The 22,995-nt window shown below is 40.0% G+C and overlaps 1 protein-coding gene across 1 annotated transcript; it reads left to right on the plus strand.

Moving 5' to 3' along the window:
* The first annotated feature begins 413 nt into the window (after positions 1-413).
* Positions 414-11,184, plus strand: LOC134738765 (putative nuclear receptor corepressor 1-like protein NCOR1P1). Its single transcript, XM_063657040.1, has 2 exons — positions 414-578; positions 10,984-11,184. Exons 1-2 carry the CDS (start codon positions 471-473, stop codon positions 11,182-11,184), a joined length of 309 nt encoding a protein of 102 aa, XP_063513110.1. The 5' UTR covers positions 414-470.
* The last annotated feature ends 11,811 nt before the right edge of the window (positions 11,185-22,995 follow it).

Raw genomic sequence — 22,995 nt, forward strand, 5'->3', positions numbered from 1 at the left:
CTGCACAAATGCTTACCTTAAAACTACTCTTAAATTACTTTCACAATTGACTTATCAACTCCCAAATTTAAAACCACGTATTTTTGTCTTTATATTCCTCAGACATTTATAGAAAGGTATTTACTGAGCAGTTACTATGTGCCAGGTATTATGCTGTTTTTATATACTGTTTTTACTTTATATAGCTAATTATATTATTTTTCACATAACCTATTTTAAATATAAAAAGAAATGATGCATTAATGTTTTCAAACTTCGGTAACTTTTATTAAGTAAATACTTGAGAGGAAGCTTTTACTGGTAATTGTGGTTTTATTTATGTAGCTATAGTTATAATTTATTAGAAGTACACTTGGTGTTTTAGTTCTTATTAATTCTATTTTTTTCCCATCCTGTTTAGATGGTTTCCTAGAAACATGATTGTTTACTGGCGTTGATCTCACAGTCTGGTGAGGACTTCTTTACTGATAATGTCAAGTTCAGGTTATCCTCCCAACCAAGGAGCATTCAGCACAGAACAAAGTCGTTATCCTCCTCACTCTGTAAAGTATACGTTTCCCAGCACCCACCACCAGCAGGTAAGGAACAAATACTATGCAAAGTGCACATGTTTTTTGTGCTTTTCTTAACGTTTCCTATTTAATACACATGTTGGTAGAAACCACCACATTTACCTTTTTTTTAAGTGGCAAGAGCTATTTACAAAGACGAGGAACCAAAAGTTGGGAATTAATTATCTCTGTCTTCTTACTGTGGCTTTATGCCGATTTGAAGAGTTGAACTTGTCTTTGCTTTGGATGACAGGAGTTGATGATAAATAGAAAACTTATCAGTTCTCTAGAATTTCTAGGGTAAGACCTATATTTATACTCCCAAGTTGTGGTTGAGTTTTAAGCTGGCCAGATAACTTGGCATGTCTCGAGTGATGGCCAGGATAAAGACCCCTGTCTTCTTGAGAGACTGATGGTAGGAAGATGTGTATAGTAGGTAGGAAGGAAGGAAGGGATGGTAGATAGGAAGGAAGACTTTATCATAGGAAGAGTTTGTAAGAGATTGATTTACCTTGTGAAAAATAAAGTATGAGGTGAAATATCATCTCAGAGTAGACCAAGGATATGGGTGTAAGAGGTTTAAAGAAAAATAGGAAAGGATGGGATAAAACGGTCATCTCAGAGACTGAGAAAGCAGATTTGTCATCAGAATGTACTACGGGGTCCTCCTGAGGACTCCTGTGAAGTGCAGTCATGACTGCAGAGTTAGAATGGACATTCCTACGTTGTTCCTGTGTAGGGAGGCATTTAGTCTTTCACCATTACGTGTAATGTTAGTTGCACGTTTTTGTTGATGCCTTTTTTGGTTGAAGAGGTTGCTTTCTGTTCCTAGTTTGAGAGTTTCTGTCATGATTGGATGTTGAATTTTGCTTGTGTTGTTCCCCTACCCCAGTGTTATTCATCTGATTACCAATTTTCCGGATTATTGTTGCTGCTGGTTTTTTCATAAAATCAGGCCGGGCGCAGTGGCTCACGCCTGTAATCCCAGCACTTTGGGAGGCTGAGGGGGGTGGATCACTTGAGGTCAGGAGTTTGAGACCAGCCTGGCCAACATGGTGAAAGCCCATCTCTACTAAAAATATGAAAAAATTAGCCAGGCATCGTGGCAGGCACGTGTAATCCCAGCTACTTGGGAGGCTGAGGCTGGAGAATCACTTGACCCGGGAGGCAGAGGTTGCAGTGAGCCAAAATCGTGCCGGTGCACTCCAGCCTGGGCAACAAGAGTGAAACACCGTCTTAAAAAAAAACAAAATTAACTTTGCAGTTGAGTTTATATATATACACATATATCTATATTAGAATGCACTTATTATATGTGTACATTGTAACAAATTTTGACAAATTCATAAACTCATAGAACCATCACCAAAATGAAGATGAACGACATTTCTAACACTCCAGCACGTTCCTTGGCACCCCATCCTCCTTGGCACCCACCCGTGTCAGTCCTCCTCCCCCACTTCCTACTAACCTCAGCTCCTAGGAAACCACTGATCTGCTCTCTATCATAAAACATTGTATATGTTCTGAGCTTCATGGGAACTCTTTTGTCTATGACCTCTTTTGCTTCCCATAGTACTTCTGTGATCTATCCATGTCTGGCATGTCTCAGTTCATTCCTTTTTATTGTTGAGTATGGTGATACCACAATTTGTTTACCCAGTCACCTATTCCAGTTTTTGATTTTTATTTTATTTTATTATTATTATACTTTAAGTTTTAGGGTACATGTGCACAATGTGCAGGTTAGTTACATATGTATACATGTGCCATGCTGGTGTGCTGCACCCATTAACTCGTCATTTAGCATTAGGTATATCTCCTAATGCTATCCCTCCCCCCTCCCCCCACCCCACAACAGTGATGTTCCCCTTCCTGTGTCCGTGTGTTCTCATTGTTCAGTTCCCACTTATGAGTGAGAATATGCGGTGTTTGGTTTTTTGTCCTTGTGATAGTTTACTGAGAATGATGATTTCCAATTTCATCCATGTCCCTACAAAGGACATGAACTCATCAGTTTTTATGGCTCTCCAAAGGATACTGTTAAGAAAATGAGGCAATACTTCTTTTAATTATCTAGATACAACAAATATATAGATGTATGTTTTCTAAGTAATTTTACCTATAATAATCAAAAACTGGACCATTGAGTCTAGGACCAGTTTTTGATTATTATAGGTAAAATTACTTAGAAAACATATATCTATATATTTGTTGTATCTAGATTATTAAAATAAGTATTGCCTCATTTTCTTAACAGTATCCTTTGGAGAGCGTATATTTTTTATTTGTATCAAGTCCGATGTTCTTTTTTTTTGAGACAGAGTCTTACTCTGTTGCCCAGGCTGGAGTGCTATGGTGCCATCTCAGCTCACTGCAACCTCTGTCTCCCGGGTTCAAGCAATTCTCCTGCCTCGCCTCCTGAGTAGCTGGAATTACAGGCATGTGCCACCACGCCCAGTTAATTTTTGTATTTTTAGTAAAGATGGAGTTTCACCATGTTGGCCAGGCTGGTCTTGAACTCCTGACCTCAGCTGATCTGCCCTCCTCGGCCTTCCAAAGTGCTGGGATTACAGGTGTGAGCCACTGCACCCAGCCCTGATGTATTATTTTTATTGTTCATTTTATGTGCTTTTTGTGTCAAACCTAAGATGTTTTTGCCAAATTCAAGGTCATTAAGATTTTCACTTATGTTTTCTTTTTTTCTATTTTTGTTTTGTTTTGTTTTGTTTTGTTTTTGTTTTTGTTTTTTTGAGACGAAATCTTACTCTGTCGCCCAGGCTGGAGTGTAGTGGTGCAATCTCAGCTCACTGCAATCTCCACCTCCCGGGTTCACACCATCCTCCTGCCTCAGCCTCCCGAGTAGCTGGGACTACAGGCGCCCGCCACCACGCCCAGCTAATTTTTTGTGTGTGTCTTTAGTAAAGATGAGGTTTCACCCTGTTAGCCAGGATGGTCTCAATCTCCTGACCTCCTGATCCACGCGCCTCAGCCTCCCAAAGTGCTGGGATTACAGGTGTGAGCCATTGCGCCCGACCAACTTTCACTTATGTTTTCTTCTCTAAGTTTTATAATTATAGGTCTTTCATTTAGGTAAATTACCTATTTTGAATTAAAATTTTATATGTGGTGTGGTAAGCATTGAGTTTCAGTCTTTCTGCATTAAGAATGATATTAGCTTGGAGAGTGGTCTTTACTCCTGTGTTTTCTTAAGGGGTTTGTGTAGGATTGGTACTTTTCTTTGAGATGGAGTCTTGCTCTGTCACCCAGGCTGGCGTGCAGTGGTACGATCTCAGCTTACTGCAACCTCCATCTCCCGGGTTCAAGTGAATCTACTGCCTCAGCCTCCTGAGTAGTTGGGATTACAGGTATGTGCCACCACACCTGGCTAATTTTTGTATTTTCAGTAGAGATGAGGTTTCACCATGTTGGCCAGGCTGGTCTCGAACTTCTGAACTCAAGTGATCCGCCCGCCTCAGCCTCACAAAATGTTGGGATTATAGGCATGAGCCACTGTGCCTGGCCTTTTCTCTTTCTTTTCATTCTTTCTTTCTCTCTCTCTCTTTCCTTCTTTCTTTCTTTCTTTCTCTTTCTTCTTTCTTTCTTTCTTTTCTTTTTCTTCCTTCCTTTCTTTGTCTCTTTCTCCTCTTTCTTTCGAGTCTCACTCTGTCACCCAGTTTAGAGTGGGCAATTGCGTGATCTCGGGTCGCTGCAACCTCCTCTTCCTGGTTCAAGCAATTCTCCTGCTTCAGCCTCCCAAGTAGCTGGGATTACAAGCGCCCGCCACCATGCTTGGCTAATTTTTTGTAGTTTTAGTAGGGTTTCGCCAGGTTGGCCAGGCTGGTCTCGAACTCCTGACCTTAGGTGATCTACCCGCCTCAGCCTCCCAAAGTGCTGGGATTTCAGGTGTGAGCCCACCATGTGTGGCCGGGATTGATACTTTTTCATACTTAGATATTTGATAGAATTTATCAGTGAAACTGTTGGGCCCAGAAATTTTTTTGTGGGAAGAATTTAAATATGAACTCAATTTCTTTAATAGTTATAATTCAGATACTCAATTTTTTCTTGAGTCAGTTTGGGTATATTTTGTTGTTTAAGATACCAGATTTATTGACATAATTTGTCTCAATATTTCCTCATCATTTCAGTGCCTTTGAGATATGTTGCGATGTTGTTCCTCATGTTGATAATGTTTGTTTTAATTATTTTTTAATCAGTCCACCTAGAGGTTTATCAGTTTAATAGATTTTTGAAGAACTAGCTTTGGTTTCAATCATTTTCACTATTTTTCTATTTCACTGATTTCTACTCTTTATTGTTTTTTTCCTACTCTAATTGCCTGTGTATATATCATTTCTGACATCCTTCATTCTTGTATATTCAAGTTTTCTTCTGATATTACTGTGTTTTTGCCTGAAGCACTTCACTTCTCTCAGTTTAGGTTTTTTGGCAATTAATTCTCTCAGCTTTTATTTGCCTGAAAAAGTTTTTATTTCTGAAGATTATTTTCACTAGATATAGAATTCTAAGTTGACAGTTTCAGTATTTTAAGAGATGTCATATCATTGTATTCTGGCTTGTATGGTTTCTGACCAGAAACCTGTGGTCATTCTTAATTTTTGTTCATTAATATATAAAACACATTTTCCCCCCTGTGGCTACTTGTTTTTTTTGAGGCATTATTGCTCTACCATTCAGGCTGAAGAGCAGTGGTATGATCTCGGCCTACTGCAACCTCCACCTCCCGGGTTCAAGCAATTCTCCTGCCTCAGTCCCCTGAGTAGCTGGGGCTGCAGGCACGCACTACCATGCCCAGCTAATTTTTTTTTTTTTTCGAGACAGAGTTTCACACTTGTTGCCCAGGCTGGAGGGCAATGATGCGATCTTGGCTCACCACAACCTCCTCCTTCCAGGTTCAAGTGATTCTCCTGCCTCAGCCTCCCAAGTAGCTGCGATTACAGGCATGCACCACCATGCCTGGCTAAATGTGTATTTTTTAGTAGAGACGGGGTTTCACCACGTTGTTCAGGCTGGTCTCAAACTCCTGACCTCAGGTGATCCATCTGCCTCAGCCTCCCAAAGTGCTGGGATTACAGGCATGAGCCACTGTGCCCGGCCCCAGCTAATTTTTTGTATTTTTATTAGGGACAAGTTTTCGCTATGTTGGCCAGGCTGGTCTCGAACTCCTGGCCTCAAGTGATCTGCCTGCCTAACATATTCTAATATTTTTCCCAGTGTCTTTTTGTTTCAATTTTTCTTTTTTTTAAAGCATACTGAAGTTTAAGATGTTTTTACTGCCATCAAATCTTTTTTCTATAATGTTTATTAAACTTTATGCCTAATTGCCCTTTCTTCCCTGATGTCAGGTAAATAAGTACCCACACATTTTCTTTGAGTTCTCATGCAATGAAGAGTAATTTAAAAGATAATAAATGTATCTACAATTTATTTTCAAATAGTTCAGCCGAAATGAAGTTTTATACACATACCCAGACACACACAGAAAGCAAATATGTTAAAATGTTAACTCCTGGTGAATCTAGATGAAGGATAAATGAGTGTCCATTATACTGTTCCTTCAACTTTTAAGTGAATTTGAAATTTTTCAAAAGAGTAAATTGGATGGGGAAAATTCTTTGCCGTAAGCTAGAAATTAGCTAAGCTTCTAGGTGTTTTGTGACCCACCTTATCATGTGAAACATCTTTATCATACAGTAGTCTGTGGGGTTTATAAGAAATGTTCTGCTGCATTAAAAAAAGAAATTTAAAAATATAGTGAATAAAGGTCATCTTCCATGGCTGAATACATTACCACAAATGTAATTTATTGAATTTCATTTTTTAGCAGAAAAGTGTCTTAAAAACTGATTCATTAAAATGAGACATGTTGTGTTGTAGTGTGACCCATTTCCATGTTATAGTTGAGAAACTGGATGTTCAGAAAAATTAAGTGACCTAGGTAGTACCTCCTGAGTTGAAATTAACCCAGGACCCCTGACTCTAGTCCTGCTTTTTTCCTCTAAAGTGTAAACCATGACTACTACTGCTAACGAATACTTCTCTTTCCGTCTCCCTCTCCCCATTCTCTCCCAACTGCCCACCTCCAGAAGTAAGGATTTAAAAAGAACTAACATTTCTTAGATTTTTTTTAAATGTTAAGCCCTAGGTATATCATTTACAGAAGAATTAAATAAGCTTCAAAGAAAAAATTACCTGCAGTTTTACCACTTAAAATTTTTTAAAATTTTCATGTTGATTCTTCCCTAATTGTGTGTGTATAATTTTAATTTTAATTTAATTTAATTTAATTTTATGGTTTTTTTTTTTTTTTTTTTTTTTTTTTTTTTTTTTTTTTGCTGCTGCTCCTTGTGGAACAGGGCTAACCCATAGGCAGTGTGTCCAGAGTCAGCCTGTATGAATATTTTAATGTGCTCACTTTGTATATTCTGTTTAACTGTACTTTTGCTTAAATACGTGGTTAGCTTCTTTTTGTGCCAATAAGTTTACAACTGTATTGTTAGTGGCTACTTAGTATTCCACATATGAATAAATAAAGTTCACTGATTAAATAAAGTTATTTCCTTAATCAAACGTCGTACATTTAAGTTACCTGTTTGTTCAGAAGTACGGTGTTGTGATATGCATTTTTTTTTTTTCTTGAGACGGAGTCTCACTTTGTTGCCCAGGCTGGAGTGCAGTGGCACGATCTTGGCTCACTGCAACCTATACCTCCCAGTGATTCCCTGCCTCAGGCTCCTGAGTACCTGGGACTACAGGTGCCTGCCACCAAGTTCAGCTAATTTTTGTATTTTTAGTGGAGATGAGGTTTCACCATGTTGGCCAGGCTGGTCTCGAACTCCTGACCTCAGGTGATCTGCCCACCTTGGCCTCCCAAAGTGCTGGGGTTATAGGTGTGAGCCACTACAGCTGGCCCATACATTATTTAGGTTGTTTTTTTTTTTTTGTATGCATTCTTACTTATTTCCTTAAGGTAGACTTCTTTTAGTATAATTAATTACAGACCAGGTTGATTTTTAAGGTTCAGTGGGTATTTCCAGATTGTCCTGCAAAAGAGTAGGGCCAATTCTTAACTCCTGACAACAGTGTATAAAGGTACCCACTTCTTGACCGGGCGCAGTGGTTCATGCCTGTAATCCTAGCACTTTGGGAAGCTGAGGCAGGCAGATCACCAGAGGTCAGGAGTTCGAGACCAGCCTGGCCAACATGGTGTAACTCCGTCTCTACTAAAAATACAAAAATAGCTGGGCCTTGTGGCAGGCGCCTGTAATCCCAGCTACTCAGGAGGCTGAGGCAAGAGAATCACTTGAACCTGAGAGGCGGAGGTTGCAGTGAGCTGAGATTGCACCATTGCACTTCAGCCTGGGGGACAAGAGTGAGACTTCATCTCAAAAAATAAAAAATAAAAATAAAAATAAATAAAGATACCCACTCCTTCTGTATCCTTGCTGACACCACGTTTATTGTTTTACAAAAAGATTGTTAATTTGATGAATGATTGTTTTTAAGTTATTATTTGTTAGTAAAATTTAACATTTTTTATTTGTTTATTGGTTATTTTTCCTGTTTTGTAAATTGTTTTTTCATATATGTTGCCCATTTTTTTGTTGATTTATTTTATATTGAGTTGTTAGAGTGCATGTTTTGCAAATGGTTTCCCTATTTAATCATTTGCCTTTTTAATTTGTTATTACTGTTTTGATAAGCAGAAGATTGTGTTTTTGCATGTGTGGTTTTTTTTTTTTTTTTTTTTTTTTGAGACGGTGTCTTCCTCTGTCACCCAGGTTGGAGTGCAGTGGTGCCATCTCTGCTCACCGCAACCTCAGCCTCCCAAGTAGCTGGGATTACAGGCTCGCACCACCACACCTAGCTGATTTTTGTATTTTTAGTAGAGATGGGGTTTTACCATGTTGGCCAGGCTGGTCTCGAACTCCTCACCTCACGTGATCTGCCTGCCCCGGCCTCCCAAAAAGCTGGGATTACAGGTGTGAGCCATCGTGCCCAGCAGAAGACTGGTTTTTATTTTGTCCATCAATCTCTCTTTTTTGAAAACTAATGTCTTTTATATCTTTTGCTTTTGGCCTTCCTGAACCCAAGATAATGTGAATCTTTTTTTTTTTTTTTTAACTTGAAGTTTTTTTTGATTTGCTAATAAGCCTCTTATAAATGTTTGCTATTACTTGGCTTTTTTTTTATGTAAGATATGAGGTAAGAATCTAATTCTTTTTCTTCAGGATTGGTATCTGGCTGTTTCAACCCAAGATTGTAAACTTCATTAAGGCAGATAACTTGTCTGTTTTGATCCACCACCCTATTCCTGTTATATAAGTAGTCACTTGAGGATTTGGTTTCTTATTAAATATTTAATATTTAGAAAGGAAGGCAGTAGAAAATATTTATTTGTAATATTAATTGTTTGGGCATGCATCAGAATCACCTGAGGAGCACTTTTGAAGTCTGCTGAATCAAAATGTAATCTCTTTTGCTATTATATATGATTCTGTAACACAAATTTACTCATATGCATATAGTGGGAGAATGATATTCATGTATCATGAAAGCCCTGGTGGTTCACCAAAGATCTTTCTTTATGCATTAACATTTCTAAGTTCTCAGGAGTACGCTGTCTGATAATGAAAGAAAAAGGCTTCACAACACACGAAGACTTAAAAATATTTCAGCATTCTGCATTTAGTTTTCATTTAGTGCAAGTAGTAACCGGTTTAATGAATTTAAGAACTGTTGTGCTTTTCACAGTGTTAGTGAAGATTCGAGCATTGAAAAGACAATGTGAAGACAAATTTTCTTGTATGTTTTTAACGTTGGTAAAGGAGGGAGGGGGATAAAAAGAGGTTGATAAAGATGGTTGTATGCTGAATCTGAGGTTTTATTTCTTTTTTTTGAGACAGAGTCTCGCTCTGTCACCCATGCTGGAGTGCAGTAGTGCAATCTCAGCTCACTGCAACCTCTCCCTCCTGGGTTCAAGCCATTCTCCTGCCTCAGCCTCTCGAGTAGCTGGGACTACAGGTGCCCGCCACTACACCCAGCTAATTTTTGTATTTTTTAGTAGAGATGGGGTTTCACCATGTTGGTCAGGCTGGTCTCGAACTCCTGACCTTGTGATCTGCCCGCCTTGGCATCCCTAAGTGCTGGGATTACAGGCATGAGCCACCATGCCCGGCCACTGATATTTTATTTACATGAAACATACTGGTTTATTTTGGAAGCCAATGACCTCAAGGATTTACATCTTAAGAGAGGAATCATAAACTGTAGGGCTTAAAGCTGCCAAAGATTGACTGTATGCCAGATGCAAAGGATACAGGAGCTTTAACTCTATTAAGTCTATTAGAATTGTTATTGCTTTTATTGGTGCTTTCCTTACAGAATTGTACAGGTTTTAGGGTATAGCCATAATCTTATTTTCCCAGAAGGCCTCTTAGATTCAGTGCATACTATTACAGAATATGAGGCTTTTCATCAATGTATATTAGCTGAAATATCTGTACTAAGGTGTTTTGAAGCAACTGTCCTGTTATCTCCTGTATGCATTCTTGGCTCAGAACTATTGAATTTTCACAGTTCCTTAATCATTATTTAATACATTTTAGGATTCTGTAATCCTGTGAACTACCCTCATTGTAGGTTTCTCACAGTCTAAGTAAAATTAGCCCAATAAAATTTATCTGTTTTATAATATTGCTTATATCTTTACAGCAGACTGGAAATTAATAGGGTGTGTGTGGATGTGTGTTGGAGGGTAGTGGATTTTGGGTGAAGGGGCTTTCATTCTGCTACAGCTCTGCTGATTTGGAGGCGCAATGGGATGTTTTTGGCTAAGGAAATGTTACGTATGCTGTAGTTTGGGCTTTATGAAAGTAGGCCCAGAGATAGTAGCAGCTGAAGTTCCTAGGTCACTTCTCTGACTTTTGTACCTCAGTTTTGGTTTGGAAAGCCTGAAAACTTTTGATAGGAACACTTGGCCATGTTATAGTTGTTAAGTTGGGTGGACACACAGGTTTTAGCTGGAATAATACTATTTCCCAGCCAGTTGTTCAGACCATTTGAAGAGCCATTGCAAGGAAATGGCTGAGAAGTTGATATCTTCCTTTGTCATGATTGCATTATTTACCTATAAATTCTCTATAATTTCAGTATTGTTACACTAGAGGCTGATCAACACTAACTCACCTGACTTTGTATAGCTTTTAGGCTTTTCACAATAGTACATGTTATATCTAAACTATAAAAGTGAGGTGAAAATTTGCATACATGTAAATATGAAAGTTACTACTAAACATTAGACATATAGTACACATGGTTCTGCTGTGGTTTAAAACTTTTTCATTTAAGGCAATCTGGACTCTATTAGTGAGAAATAAATTGTTTTTCTTGGTTTTATTCTCTAAAGGATCCAGCATTTGGTGGCAAACATGAAGCTCCATCCTCTCCAATTTCGGGGCAACCATGTGGAGATGATCAAAATGCTTCACCTTCAAAACTTTCAAAGGAAGAGTTAATACAGAATACGGATCGTGTAGATCGAGAAATTGCAAAAGTAGAACAGAAGATCCTTAAACTGAAAAAGAAACAAGTAAATGTCTTTGCTTAATATATTCTAAGAATGTATGTTTTTCTCCCTACAGAAGATATTTTTTTTTTTTTTCCTTTTCTTTTTTTTTTTTTTTTTTTCTTTTATTATTATTATTATTATTATTATTATACTTTAGGTTTTATGGTACATGTGCGCAATGTGCAGGTAAGTTACATATGTATACATGTGCCATGCTGGTGCGCTGCACCCACCAACTCGTCATCTAGCATTAGGTATATCTCCCAATGCTATCCCTCCCCCCTCCCCCCACCCCACAACAGTCCCCAGAGTGTGATGTTCCCCTTCCTGTGTCCATGTGTTCTCATTGTTCAATTCCCACCTATGAGTGAGAATATGCGGTGTTTGGTTTTTTGTTCTTGCGATAGTTTACTGAGAATGATGATTTCCAATTTCATCCATGTCCCTACAAAGGACGTGAACTCATCATTTTTTATGGCTGCATAGTATTCCATGGTGTATATGTGCCACATTTTCTTAATCCAGTCTATCATTGTTGGACATTTGGGTTGGTTCCAAGTCTTTGCTATTGTGAATAATGCCGCAATAAACATACGTGTGCATGTGTCTTTATAGCAGCATGATTTATAGTCCTTTGGGTATATACCCAGTAATGGGATGGCTGGGTCGAATGGAATTTCTAGTTCTAGATCCCTGAGGAATCGCCACACTGACTTCCACAAGGGTTGAACTAGTTTACAGTCCCACCAACAGTGTAAAAGTGTTCCTATTTCTCCACATCCTCTCCAGCACCTGTTGTTTCCTGACTTTTTAATGATTGCCATTCTAACTGGTGTGAGATGGTATCTCATTGTGGTTTTGATTTGCATTTCTCTGATGGCCAGTGATGGTGAGCATTTTTTCATGTGTTTTTTGGCTGCATAAATGTCTTCTTTTGAGAAGTGTCTGTTCATGTCCTTCGCCCACTTTTTGATGGGGTTGTTTGTTTTTTTCTTGTAAATTTGTTGGAGTTCATTGTAGATTCTGGATATTAGCCCTTTGTCAGATGAGTAGGTTGCGAAAATTTTCTCCCATTTTGTAGGTTGCCTGTTCACTCTGATGGTGGTTTCTTTTGCTGTGCAGAAGCTCTTGAGTTTAATTAGATCCCATTTGTCAATTTTGGCTTTTGTTGCCATTGCTTTTGGTGTTTTAGACATGAAGTCCTTGCCCATGCCTATGTCCTGAATGGTAATGCCTAGGTTTTCTTCTAGGGTTTTTATGGTTTTAGGTCTAACATTTAAGTCTTTAATCCATCTTGAATTGATTTTTGTATAAGGTGTAAGGAAGGGATCCAGTTTCAGCTTTCTACATATGGCTAGCCAGTTTTCCCAGCACCATTTATTAAATAGGGAATCCTTTCTCCATTTCTTGTTTTTGTCAGGTTTGTCAAAGATCAGATACTTGTAGATATGTGGCATTATTTCTGACGGCTCTGTTCTGTTCCATTGATCTATATCTCTGTTTTGGTACCAGTACCATGCTGTTTTGGTTACTGTAGCCTTGTAGTATAGTTTGAAGTCAGGTAGTGTGATGCCTCCAGCTTTGTTCTTTTGGCTTAGGATTGACTTGGCGATGCGGGCTCTTTTTTGGTTCCATATGAACTTTAAAGTAGTTTTTTCCAATTCTGAGAAGAAAGTCATTGGTAGCTTGATGGGGATGGCATTGAATCTGTAAATTACCTTGGGAAGGATGGCCATTTTCATGATATTGATTCTTCCTACCCATGAGCATGGAATGTTCTTCCATTTGTTTGTATCCTCTTTTATTTCCTTGAGCAGTGGTTTGTAGTTCTCCTTGAAGAGGTCTTTCACATCCCTTGTAAGTTGGATTCCTAGGTATTTTATTCTCTTTGAAGCAATTGTGAATGGGAGTTCACTCATGATTTGGCTCTCTGTTTGTCTGTTATTGATGTATAAGAATGCTTGTGATTTTTGCACGTTGATTTTGTATCCTGAGACTTTGCTGAAGTTGCTTATCAGCTTAAGGAGATTTTGGGCTGAGACAATGGGGTTTTCTAGATATACTATCATGTCATCTGCAAACAGGGACAATTTGATTTCCTCTTTTCCTAATTGAATACCTTTGATTTCCTTCTCCTGCCTAATTGCCCTGGCCAGAACTTCCAACACTATGTTGAATAGAAGTGGTGAGAGAGGGCATCCCTGTCTTGTGCCAGTTTTCAAAGGGAATGCTTCCAGTTTTTGCCCATTCAGTATGATATTGGCTGTGGGTTTGTCATAAATAGCTCTTATTATTTTGAGATACGTCCCATCAATTCCTAATGTATTGAGAGTTTTTAGCATGAAGGGTTGTTGAATTTTGTCAAAGGCCTTTTCTGCATCTATTGAGATAATCACATTAATAATGGGAGACTTTAACACCCCACTATCAACATTAGACAGATCAACGAGACAGAAAGTCAACAAGGATACCCAGGAATTGAATTCGGCTCTGCACCAAGTGGACCTAATAGACATCTACAGAACTCTCCACCCCAAATCAACAGACTATACATTTTTTTCAGCACCACACCACACCTATTCCAAAATTGACCATATACTTGGAAGTAAAGCTCTCCTCAATAAATGTAAAAGAACAGAAATTGTAACAAACTATCTCTCAGATCACAGTGCAATCAAGCTAGAACTCAGGATTAAGAATCTCACTCAAAACCGCTCAACTACGTGGAAACTGAACAACCTGCTCCTGAATGACTACTGGGTACATAACGAAATGAAGGCAGAAATAAAGATGTTCTTTGAAACCAATGAGAACCAAGACACAACATACCAGAATCTCTGGGATGCATTCAAAGCAGTGTGTAGAGGGAAATTTATAGCACTAAATGCCCACAAGAGAAAGCAGGAAAGATCCAAAATTGACACCCTAACATCACAATTAAAAGAACTAGAAAAGCAAGAGCAAACACATTCAAAAGCTAGCAGAAGGCAAGAAATAACTAAAATCAGAGCAGAACTGAAGGAAATAGAGACACAAAAAACCCTTCAAAAAATAAATGAATCCAGGAGCTGGTTTTTTGAAAGGATCAACAAAATTGATAGACCACTAGCAAGATTAATAAAGAAAAAAAGAGAGAAGAATCAAATAGATGCAATAAAAAATGATAAAGGGGATATCACCACCGATCCCACAGAAATACAAACTACCGTCAGAGAATATTACAAACACCTCTATGCAAATAAACTAGAAAATCTAGAAGAAATGGATAAATTCCTCGACACATACACCCTCCCAAGACTAAACCAGGAAGAAGTTGAATCTCTGAATAGACCAATAACAGGAGCTGAAATTGTGGCAATAATCAATAGCTTACCAACCAAAAAAAGTCCAGGTCCAGATGGATTCACAGCCGAATTCTACCAGAGGTACAAGGAGGAGCTGGTACCATTCCTTCTGAAACTATTCCAATCAATAGAAAAAGAGGGAATCCTCCCTAACTCATTTTATGAGGCCAGCATCATCCTGATACCAAAGCCTGGCAGAGACACAACAAAAAAAGAGAATTTTAGACCAATATCCTTGATGAACATTGATGCAAAAATCCTCAATAAAATACTGGCAAACAGAATCCAGCAGCACATCAAAAAGCTTATCCACCATGATCAAGTGGGCTTCATCCCTGGGATGCAAGGCTGGTTCAATATACGCAAATCAATAAATGTAATCCAGCATATAAACAGAACCAAAGACAAAAACCACATGATATTTTTGAGTTTTCCATATTTTGAAACTTTACATAAAAGGAATCATGCCTTATATATTCTGACTTGCTGGTTTTTGCTACTATGGTTTTCTTACATTCATTCATTTTCCTTGCTGCACTGTCTGATTATATGATTGTAGAGAGAGAAATTTGTTTGTCCATTCTATTTTTGATTTTTGTTTTCTATTCCATACAGTGGTGCTGGTTTTTGGTTCACATGTAGAGATTTTATAGGGCATGTGCCCAGGAATGGCAGTGCTTGGCCCAAGATTATGCACAGTGAACTATTTAATAGATGATACCAAATTTGCTAAAAAGTAACACCATTTTACATTCCCGCTAGCAGCTTATGTGGGTACTGGTTTGTGCACATTCTTGCCTTTACTTGATATCATTTATTCAGTTGGATATGAAATAGTCTTCTGTGGTTTGGAAGGAGGCTGAGCTTATTTTCATTTGTTTATGGGTTATTTGGGTTCCTTATGTGCATTGTTCATGTCTTTTGTCTATAGTCTCCTATTTTGTCATTGAAATTTTTAGGATTCCCTGAAGTCCCCTGTCAGATATGTGTATAGAAGATTTGCCTAGTTTGTGGCCTGTAACTTCACGTTTAGCCCAGTATCCACTCTTAAGTGTACACTAAGTGCATCTTTTTTTTTCCAGATTTGGAGTCTCACTCTGTCACCCAGGCTGGAGTGCAGTGGTGCGATCTTGGCTCACTGCAACCTCTGCCTCCCAGGTTCAAGCGATTCTCCTGCAACATCCTCCTGAGTAGCTGGGACTATAGGCACTATAAGTGCTTTTAATGTATTCATAAAGTTGTACAGCTATCACCACTCTCTAAGTCTAGAACATTTTTATCATTTCAGAAAGAAACTCCATACTTACTAGCAGTTACTCCCCATTTCCCTTTCCCCAGCCCCTGGCAACCACTAGTCTATTCTCTGTCTCTATGGACTAGCATATGCCAAATATCAGAAAAAACAGAATCACATGTGACCTTTTGTGTTTGGCTTCATTTATTTAGCATGTTGTCCTGATTCATCCATGTTGTGTCTTGTCTCAGCACTTCATTACTTTATATGCCTGAATCCCGTTGCATGAGTATACTATGTTTTGTTTATCCATTCATTAGTTGATGGATATTTGAGTTGTGTTCATTTTTTGACTATGATTAATAATGTACTGTGATGAGATTCATGTACTCGTTTTTGTGTGGACGTATTTTTACAATTTTCTTTATATATCTAGGAGTGGGCATATGGTAAATCTATGTTTAAATTTTTGAAAAACTTCAAATCTGTTTTCCAAAGTCTCTGTACCATTTTATATTCTTACCAGCAGTGTATGGAGGTTCCATTTTTTCCTACCTCCTTGCCAACATCTGTTATTTTCCTTTTTTAAAAAAAAATAGCTATCTTTGTTGATGTGAAGTGGTATCTAGTTGCAGTTTTCATTTGCATACCCTTAATGACTAATGATGTTGAGCATCTTTTCATGTGCTGATTGGCCATTTGTATATCTTTTTAGAGAAATGTTCATTTAGATTGTTTGCTCATTTAATTGGGTTGTCTTTTTGTTATTCTAAGAATTCTTTATATATCCTGGACATTAGTTCCTCATCAGATGTATGACTTAAAGGATATTTTCTCTCATTCTGTGGGTTCTTTTCACTTTCCTGATAGTATCCTTTGAAGTTCAAAAGTTTTGAATTTTGTCAAAGTCCAGTTTGTTTTTTCCTTTTGTCACTCTTGCATTTGGTGTTGTATCTAAGACCCACTGCCTAATTCACGGTCACAGATTTATAACTATGTTTTCTTCTACAAATTTTATAGTTTTACCCCTTATATTTGGGTCTTTGATCCTGATAGTGTTTTTTTGGTGAACAGAATTTGTTTAGGTTTTATATGAAAACCCACTGGGGCTATTAAAGTAGTTTTACTATATTATCTTTAGAAGTTTTATAGTTTTGCTTCTCATCTTATTCTTACTCCACTGGAAACTACATGTTGTATAGTCATTGTTCATTTATATTTACTCACATATTTGTCTTCTTACGTACTCACCATTTCTTCTCGCAACTCAAGTCTTCCATCTAGGGGAACACCCTTCTACTGAAAAACATCTCTTAGAATTTCCTTTAGTGAAGGTCTCTTAGTTAGCAAATTCAGTATTTGTTTGGTTTTTATGACTTAAATATTGTCTTATATTTAGCCTGTTTATTAAAAGATACATTAATTTCGTATGTGATTATTTTTTCTTAGTACATTGTCTTCTTGCTTCCATTTTTAAGACATTAGCTCTTGGTTTAAATCCATATTCTTTCATGGATAATGTGAATTTTCTCTCTGGTTGTTTTCAATATATTCTTTGCTTCAGGGTTCCATTACTTTTATGATGATACATTTAGGTGTTTTTTTTTTTCCTTTTAAATCTGTCCAACTTGACCTTCCTGAATATGAAGGGTGGAGTTTTTCCTCACTTTGGGAAAATTCCAAGCCGTTATCTTTTTTACAAAACCTTTCTAACAGTTTATTGTTCTACTTATGAAATCCTGTTAGTTGTAATATCTTATCACTCTTGTCTTCCATGTCTCTTGTTTCTTTCTTATTTTTTACTTCTTTGGGCTTCATTCTGAGCAATTTCTTCAACCTATCTTCCAGTTTACATTTTCCTTTTCAATTATATGTAATCTGCTGTCAAATCTGTCTTCAATTTCAACAATTATGTTTTTATTTCTGGAATTTCTGTTTGGCTCCTTCTGGAAAATCTGCCTGGTCATTTTTTAAAATGTTTTTTTGCTTTCATTGAGTTGTATTAAATTTTTATTTTATGCCCAACAATTCTAATTAAGTCTTTATTGGTTTGATTTTGCTGAGTCTCTTTTCTTTTTTCTTTTGTCTTTATTTTCTTTACTTGTACAATGGTAATAATCTACTAATAACACCAACTAAATTGCATGATTGTTTTATGAATTGAGATAATGAATATATTGCATAATATGTGGTACATAGTAAATGTACATGCAATCCATTATAATAATTAGAAATAATGAAATATAATGTATGATTATTATGAAATGTACCAGAGCCACAAATTTTATTGAACGATATAAAAGACAACTAGAGAAAACAAAGAAATATGCCACAGCTGGATGGAAACAGTAATAATAATGTTGTGTGCTCATCTTGGACTAAATCATGTCTCATACAATTTCAATAAAATTCCAATTAAATTTATTTTTAAAACATGACAAATACATTGTAAAGTTAATGTAAAAGAACAAACAGGGCCAGGCTCAGTGGCTCAACCTGTAATCCCAGCACTTTGGGAGGCTGAGGCGGGCATATCACGAGGTCAGGAGATCAAGACCATCCTGGCTAACATGGTGAAACCCCATCTCTACTATAATACAAAAAATAAGCCAGGCATGGTTGCAGGTGCCTGTAGTCCCAGCTACTCAGGAGTCTGAGGCAGGAGAATGGCGTGAACCCAGGAGGAGGAGCTTCTGGTGAGTGGAGATCATGCCACTGCACTCCAGCTTGGGTTACAGAGCGAGATTCCATCTCAAAAATAAAATAACTTATAAAAAGAAAAATAATTTGGGTCTTCTTTCCTCACTAATGTTTGTTGAAAGCATGTTTGCACTTGTCTTTGACTTGTGTTTTATTAACATCGATTGACATATTAGAAGTCCCTCTCAGCTTACCTTCTCTAAAAAAATGTAAGGAAAAGGGCCTGTGGGAAGGTCTGTGAGGCAGAGGGGCTGGTGTGAGCACATGCTGGGCAGGAGGAAAGAGGTAATGACCAGGACCAGGGAAATCCACAAACCCAGCAAGTCAGGGAGCCAAATGAAAGCCTTTCATCCTGTATCAGCCACCTAACCCCATCGACACTCCAAGTGAACATTCTTTTTAGAGATACTCATTGTCCTGTTTTTTCTGTCATCTTGTAAAGGAATCTGATTTCTCCCATTAGCCTTTCACCAGACTAAAATTTCACATTAGAATGCTATTCTTTAGAAGGCATCTTCTTAGATTAGGCTGCAAGGAGATTGAGGAAGTTACTGTCAGTCACTTATACCCCACAGGGGCATTAATTCACCAGAGCTTTGGTGGGGCAGTAGAGGAGCTCATTACAAGCGGGTCTGGATGCTGCACAGAGTGTAAAGGGGACAGAAGGATCCAGGACACCTAGGCCTGGAGATAGCACCAATGCTAGGAGGTACTGTTATTATTCCCATTTTACAGAGGAGGAAACAGACACAGGCAGGTAATGTGATCAAGACCATGCTGCCCCACAGTACAGGAGCCAGGATCTAAACCCAGGCAGCCTGCCTTGCCATCAGAGCTCTCACCCATAACCTCGTGCTGCCGTTAAGCAGGATTGCCTTGTGGCCAGGGTCACAGCTTCTGGGTTCAGGTTCCAGCTTCTCTACCATTTCCAGCTGTGTGACCTTGGGCATGTTACTTGCCTGTGCTCAGTGTCCTCTGCATAGTGGGTATAGCAATACCTGTCTCATGGAGTCCCTTAATTGAGTTAATAGCTGTAACATGCTTAGAATGGTGCCATGCGCATCGTCACCATCCAGTACATATGGGCTGTCATGCCTGAATCCCAGATGGACACATATCCTTGAAGGGTCTAAAATCTGGGATCCTGAAATGCCTGGCAGTGGGATCCTGAAATCCTCTGGCAGCATTCTACCATATTTTGGCTGCAGAATTGTACCCTGCTTCCCGGGGCTAGAAGGTGTGGGATCAGCTGCTTACTCAGTTCAGCCCCAAAGTAGGCAAAGAAGGTTTTGTCACAGGCTTACCTGGGGCCCAGCCCCTGTAACCTTCCCTTGTCCCTCCCTTGCATGCTCCCTCACCCAGATTCACACATGCACTCCCGGCCTTCTGGGCCCCAAGGGAAGGAGAGAGGGTGGGGAGTGGGTTCACTGGTCCACTGAAGCATGCTGCCTCCAGCCCTGCTGAACTGGTGGGTCCAGGGAATGGGCCTGGACCTGACGGAGTCTTGCCCTCCCTTTAAGCCTTGATTTGCAGTGATCCAAGAGCTTCATTTCTTCCTGTGAGCCTGTCTGGATGTTTATGCTGGATGGCATGGGCCCCTTCTGGCAGGGGTACACAGGCCAGGGCCTGGCTGGCAGCCATGGCAGGTGAGGAGACCTTGGCAGATGAGAAGACCTTCTGCTTCAGCTTCAATGTATCGGTCTTTTCCTGGCTCTCAGTATATTCCTCCTGAGCCATGATTGGCCCCAGTTCAATGAAACCTTCTGCAGCAGCATCATGGTGTCCAGGGGTATAATCTGGAGCATATGCCAGTGCTACCCCAAGGTATATGGTTGTGGGGCTTAGTGGAGGCAGAAAGGCTGGATCTTGTACCTCTCTTCCATGTATCAGCCCCATCCTTCAATCATCATCTTGTTCTTTTCATTTTGACTCCCTGTTTTATTATGTCTTCTGAGCACCCATCCATTCATTTATCCATTCATCCATCTATTCATCCATCCATTCATCCCAGCATCAATCTATCAATCCATGCCTCCATCCATTTATTCGTCCAGCCACTCATCCACCTATCTGTCCATCATTTAGCATAAGGATTGATCAGAAGCCACCTGGTTCTGGAGCCACAGACCAGACACCATGGGGAGACATGATGAAAAACAACATATGATTTGTGGGCTTGAAACAAAAGTTAATGAGTGCTTACCACCTGCCTGGCAGTCCTGCATTCAGGGTGCAGTTCTCCCCTCTTCCTGAGCTTTTTGGTGCCTTCTATAGTTTCATTTTGTAGTAGAGAAGGCTGAGCCTCGTAAAGTGGGGTCACACAGCTGCATAGTGGCGTTTGGATTGGAGCTCAGATGTATGACGTAGGCATCACCCTCTGCCTTGAGTCCTCCACTCCAGGGTCCCAGAGCTGCTAAGCATTCTGGGGCTGGTCAGCTCTAACCTTGGTGGCATGCATTGAGCAACTCTCCATATTTTGGAGTCTTAATGTATTCCTAGCCTTAGTGATGGCAAGGACCCTGGTTTGGGAGATCTGGGTTCTAGTTCCAGTCCTGTCCCAAACTTTCTGTGTGATCTTTGTCTTTCTGAGTCCAGTATTTGCATCTGCATAATAGGACACAAGCACCAATTTTCACAGCCTCATAGGGGTATTACAGAGGTCAGAGAAGAGAAGAGATATATGAATATTTGTAGACTGTAGAGTGTTTCGTTTAGGTGAAGGGCTGTCAGGTCCTGACAACCCTCTGGAATGAACATGTCAGAAGTTGCAAACCTTCAATGCCCAGAGAGCTGAAATGACTCTTCCAAGGTCACGTAGCTAGTCAGAGACAGACCTAGGAGAATAAAATGAGAGAAAGATGGATTCTAACTTGGGCTCTGTCTCTAACTGCCTGGGAGACTGCTCAATCCCCTTCCCTCTCTAGGCCTCCGTTTCCTTGTTTATAAAATATGTGAGACAAGATGAGGGGATGGATGGGGAGGATATCTGGGGGCCCTGCTAGAACTCACCTCTAGGGCCCAAGCTTGGGAATCCCCAGAACCCCCATATTGTCCTTTACACATGGGTGGCTGTGCTCAAGGGCTCAGGGAGGCAGGACTCTTGTGGCCCTGGACTCCCTAGCCCTTCCCCTTCTGTGGGCCCACCCTAGGCTGTCAGCGTGTTAGGTGCTGGAATGGTCTGAGCTGGTTTGTAGTCATTTCCCAGGCAGTTGATGGTCACCTCACCTCTGTCCGTGCCATGTCTTGAGCAGAGGCCCCAGGGAGAAGTCCTGGGGGCCAGAGCCACCTGTGTCATCACTAGCCATGGTAGTCCTCTTCCCCGTGAGGAGGGTGCACCCTGGGAGATGGCATTGGGTGGAACAGAGCATCTGTCCTGACCTCCCCGTTAAGCAGAGGTGGCTCTGGGGCTCTGGGCAGGGATACTGGAGTGGCAGTGGGAAGCGAATTGGAGGAGGAAATACTGCTGGGTACTGATGAGTCACAGTTGATAGACTCATGTCTTCATGTGCTGTGGAGGTACTGTTGTGGGGTGCAGATGGCATATGTTTTGGTGACCTAAAGGCTTACATTCAAATAGCTGTTACCTCATGTTCCACATCTGTGACCTTGGCAGGGGGAGCTCCTCAACCCCAAACTTTGCACAGCTGAGTGGGAGAAACCAGAAGGGGCTTGTGTATTGTTGGGGACTTGGCATCATGCCTGGCACAGAGCACTTGCAAAATCTTCATTCTCAAGATTAGCATTTGTAGCTCTGGGGGATACACAGAGAGGTCTGTGTATGTATGGGCAGGTACATGTGGATAGGTGTGGGTCTGTTTGTGTGTGTGGGAGTGCATGTTTCAGGGACACAAGCTATCAAAACCAGCACAAGGTGACTCCAATAAGGGAAGGGAGGAAAGCGCATGGTAAACCAGGAAGACACTCTAGAGATGAGGCTTCCTGCACCCCACATGGTCTCTTGGTGCCTGTGCCATTGTAGCCTTCAGTGCTCGTGCTTGTGCTACCCTCAGGGTCCTCCCCTGGATCTCAGTGCCTGGCCTGTGGAAAGCTTCAGTAAATGGGGAAACATAAATATAAGGCAATACAACTAGCTAATTAGGGTAATTAAGTGAGGAGTAGCCATTTCCAACATACATTAAGCTGTCCCTGATTTTTAGGGCCTGGAGGTCTAGTGAGAGAGACAATTTGCGGCATGATGGGAAGGAAGTAGGATTCACAGAGAAGGTGAGCCGGGCTTTGTAGGTTAAGTAGAAATTCACCAGACAGAGAAGATGTAGGAAGATGCTCTAGGCAGAAGAGCAACGTGATCAAAGCCTTGTAGTGAAAGAACAAGGCAAGTGGGTCAGCAATGCTACTAGAGGGGGAGGGGAAAAAGTCAAGGTGGAAATGGAGGGGCCTCAGCTCCTCAGTGCCTGGGGTGTTATGCTAAGGAATTTGGATCTTACCCTTTAGTCGATGGGACAAGGGAGGGACATGACCAGGTTTGCAGTGTGAGAAAATTATCAGGCTGATATCTGGAAAGTGGAAGGTCTGGGGCAGTGAGACCAATGGGAGGCTTCTCTGCTCAGGTGA

The sequence above is a fragment of the Pongo pygmaeus genome, chromosome 19 (genome assembly GCF_028885625.2).
Source record: "Pongo pygmaeus isolate AG05252 chromosome 19, NHGRI_mPonPyg2-v2.0_pri, whole genome shotgun sequence".
NCBI classification, from domain to species: Eukaryota; Metazoa; Chordata; class Mammalia; order Primates; family Hominidae; genus Pongo; species Pongo pygmaeus.

Bases quoted from the DNA above. Each gene is read 5' to 3' on its own strand.
- LOC134738765 (XM_063657040.1), top strand. From the start codon at position 471: ATGTCAAGTTCAGGTTATCCTCCCAACCAAGGAGCATTCAGCACAGAA. The intron at 579-10,983 runs GTAAGGAACAAA...TATTCTCTAAAG, and splicing joins CCAGCACCCACCACCAGCAG to GATCCAGCATTTGGTGGCAA.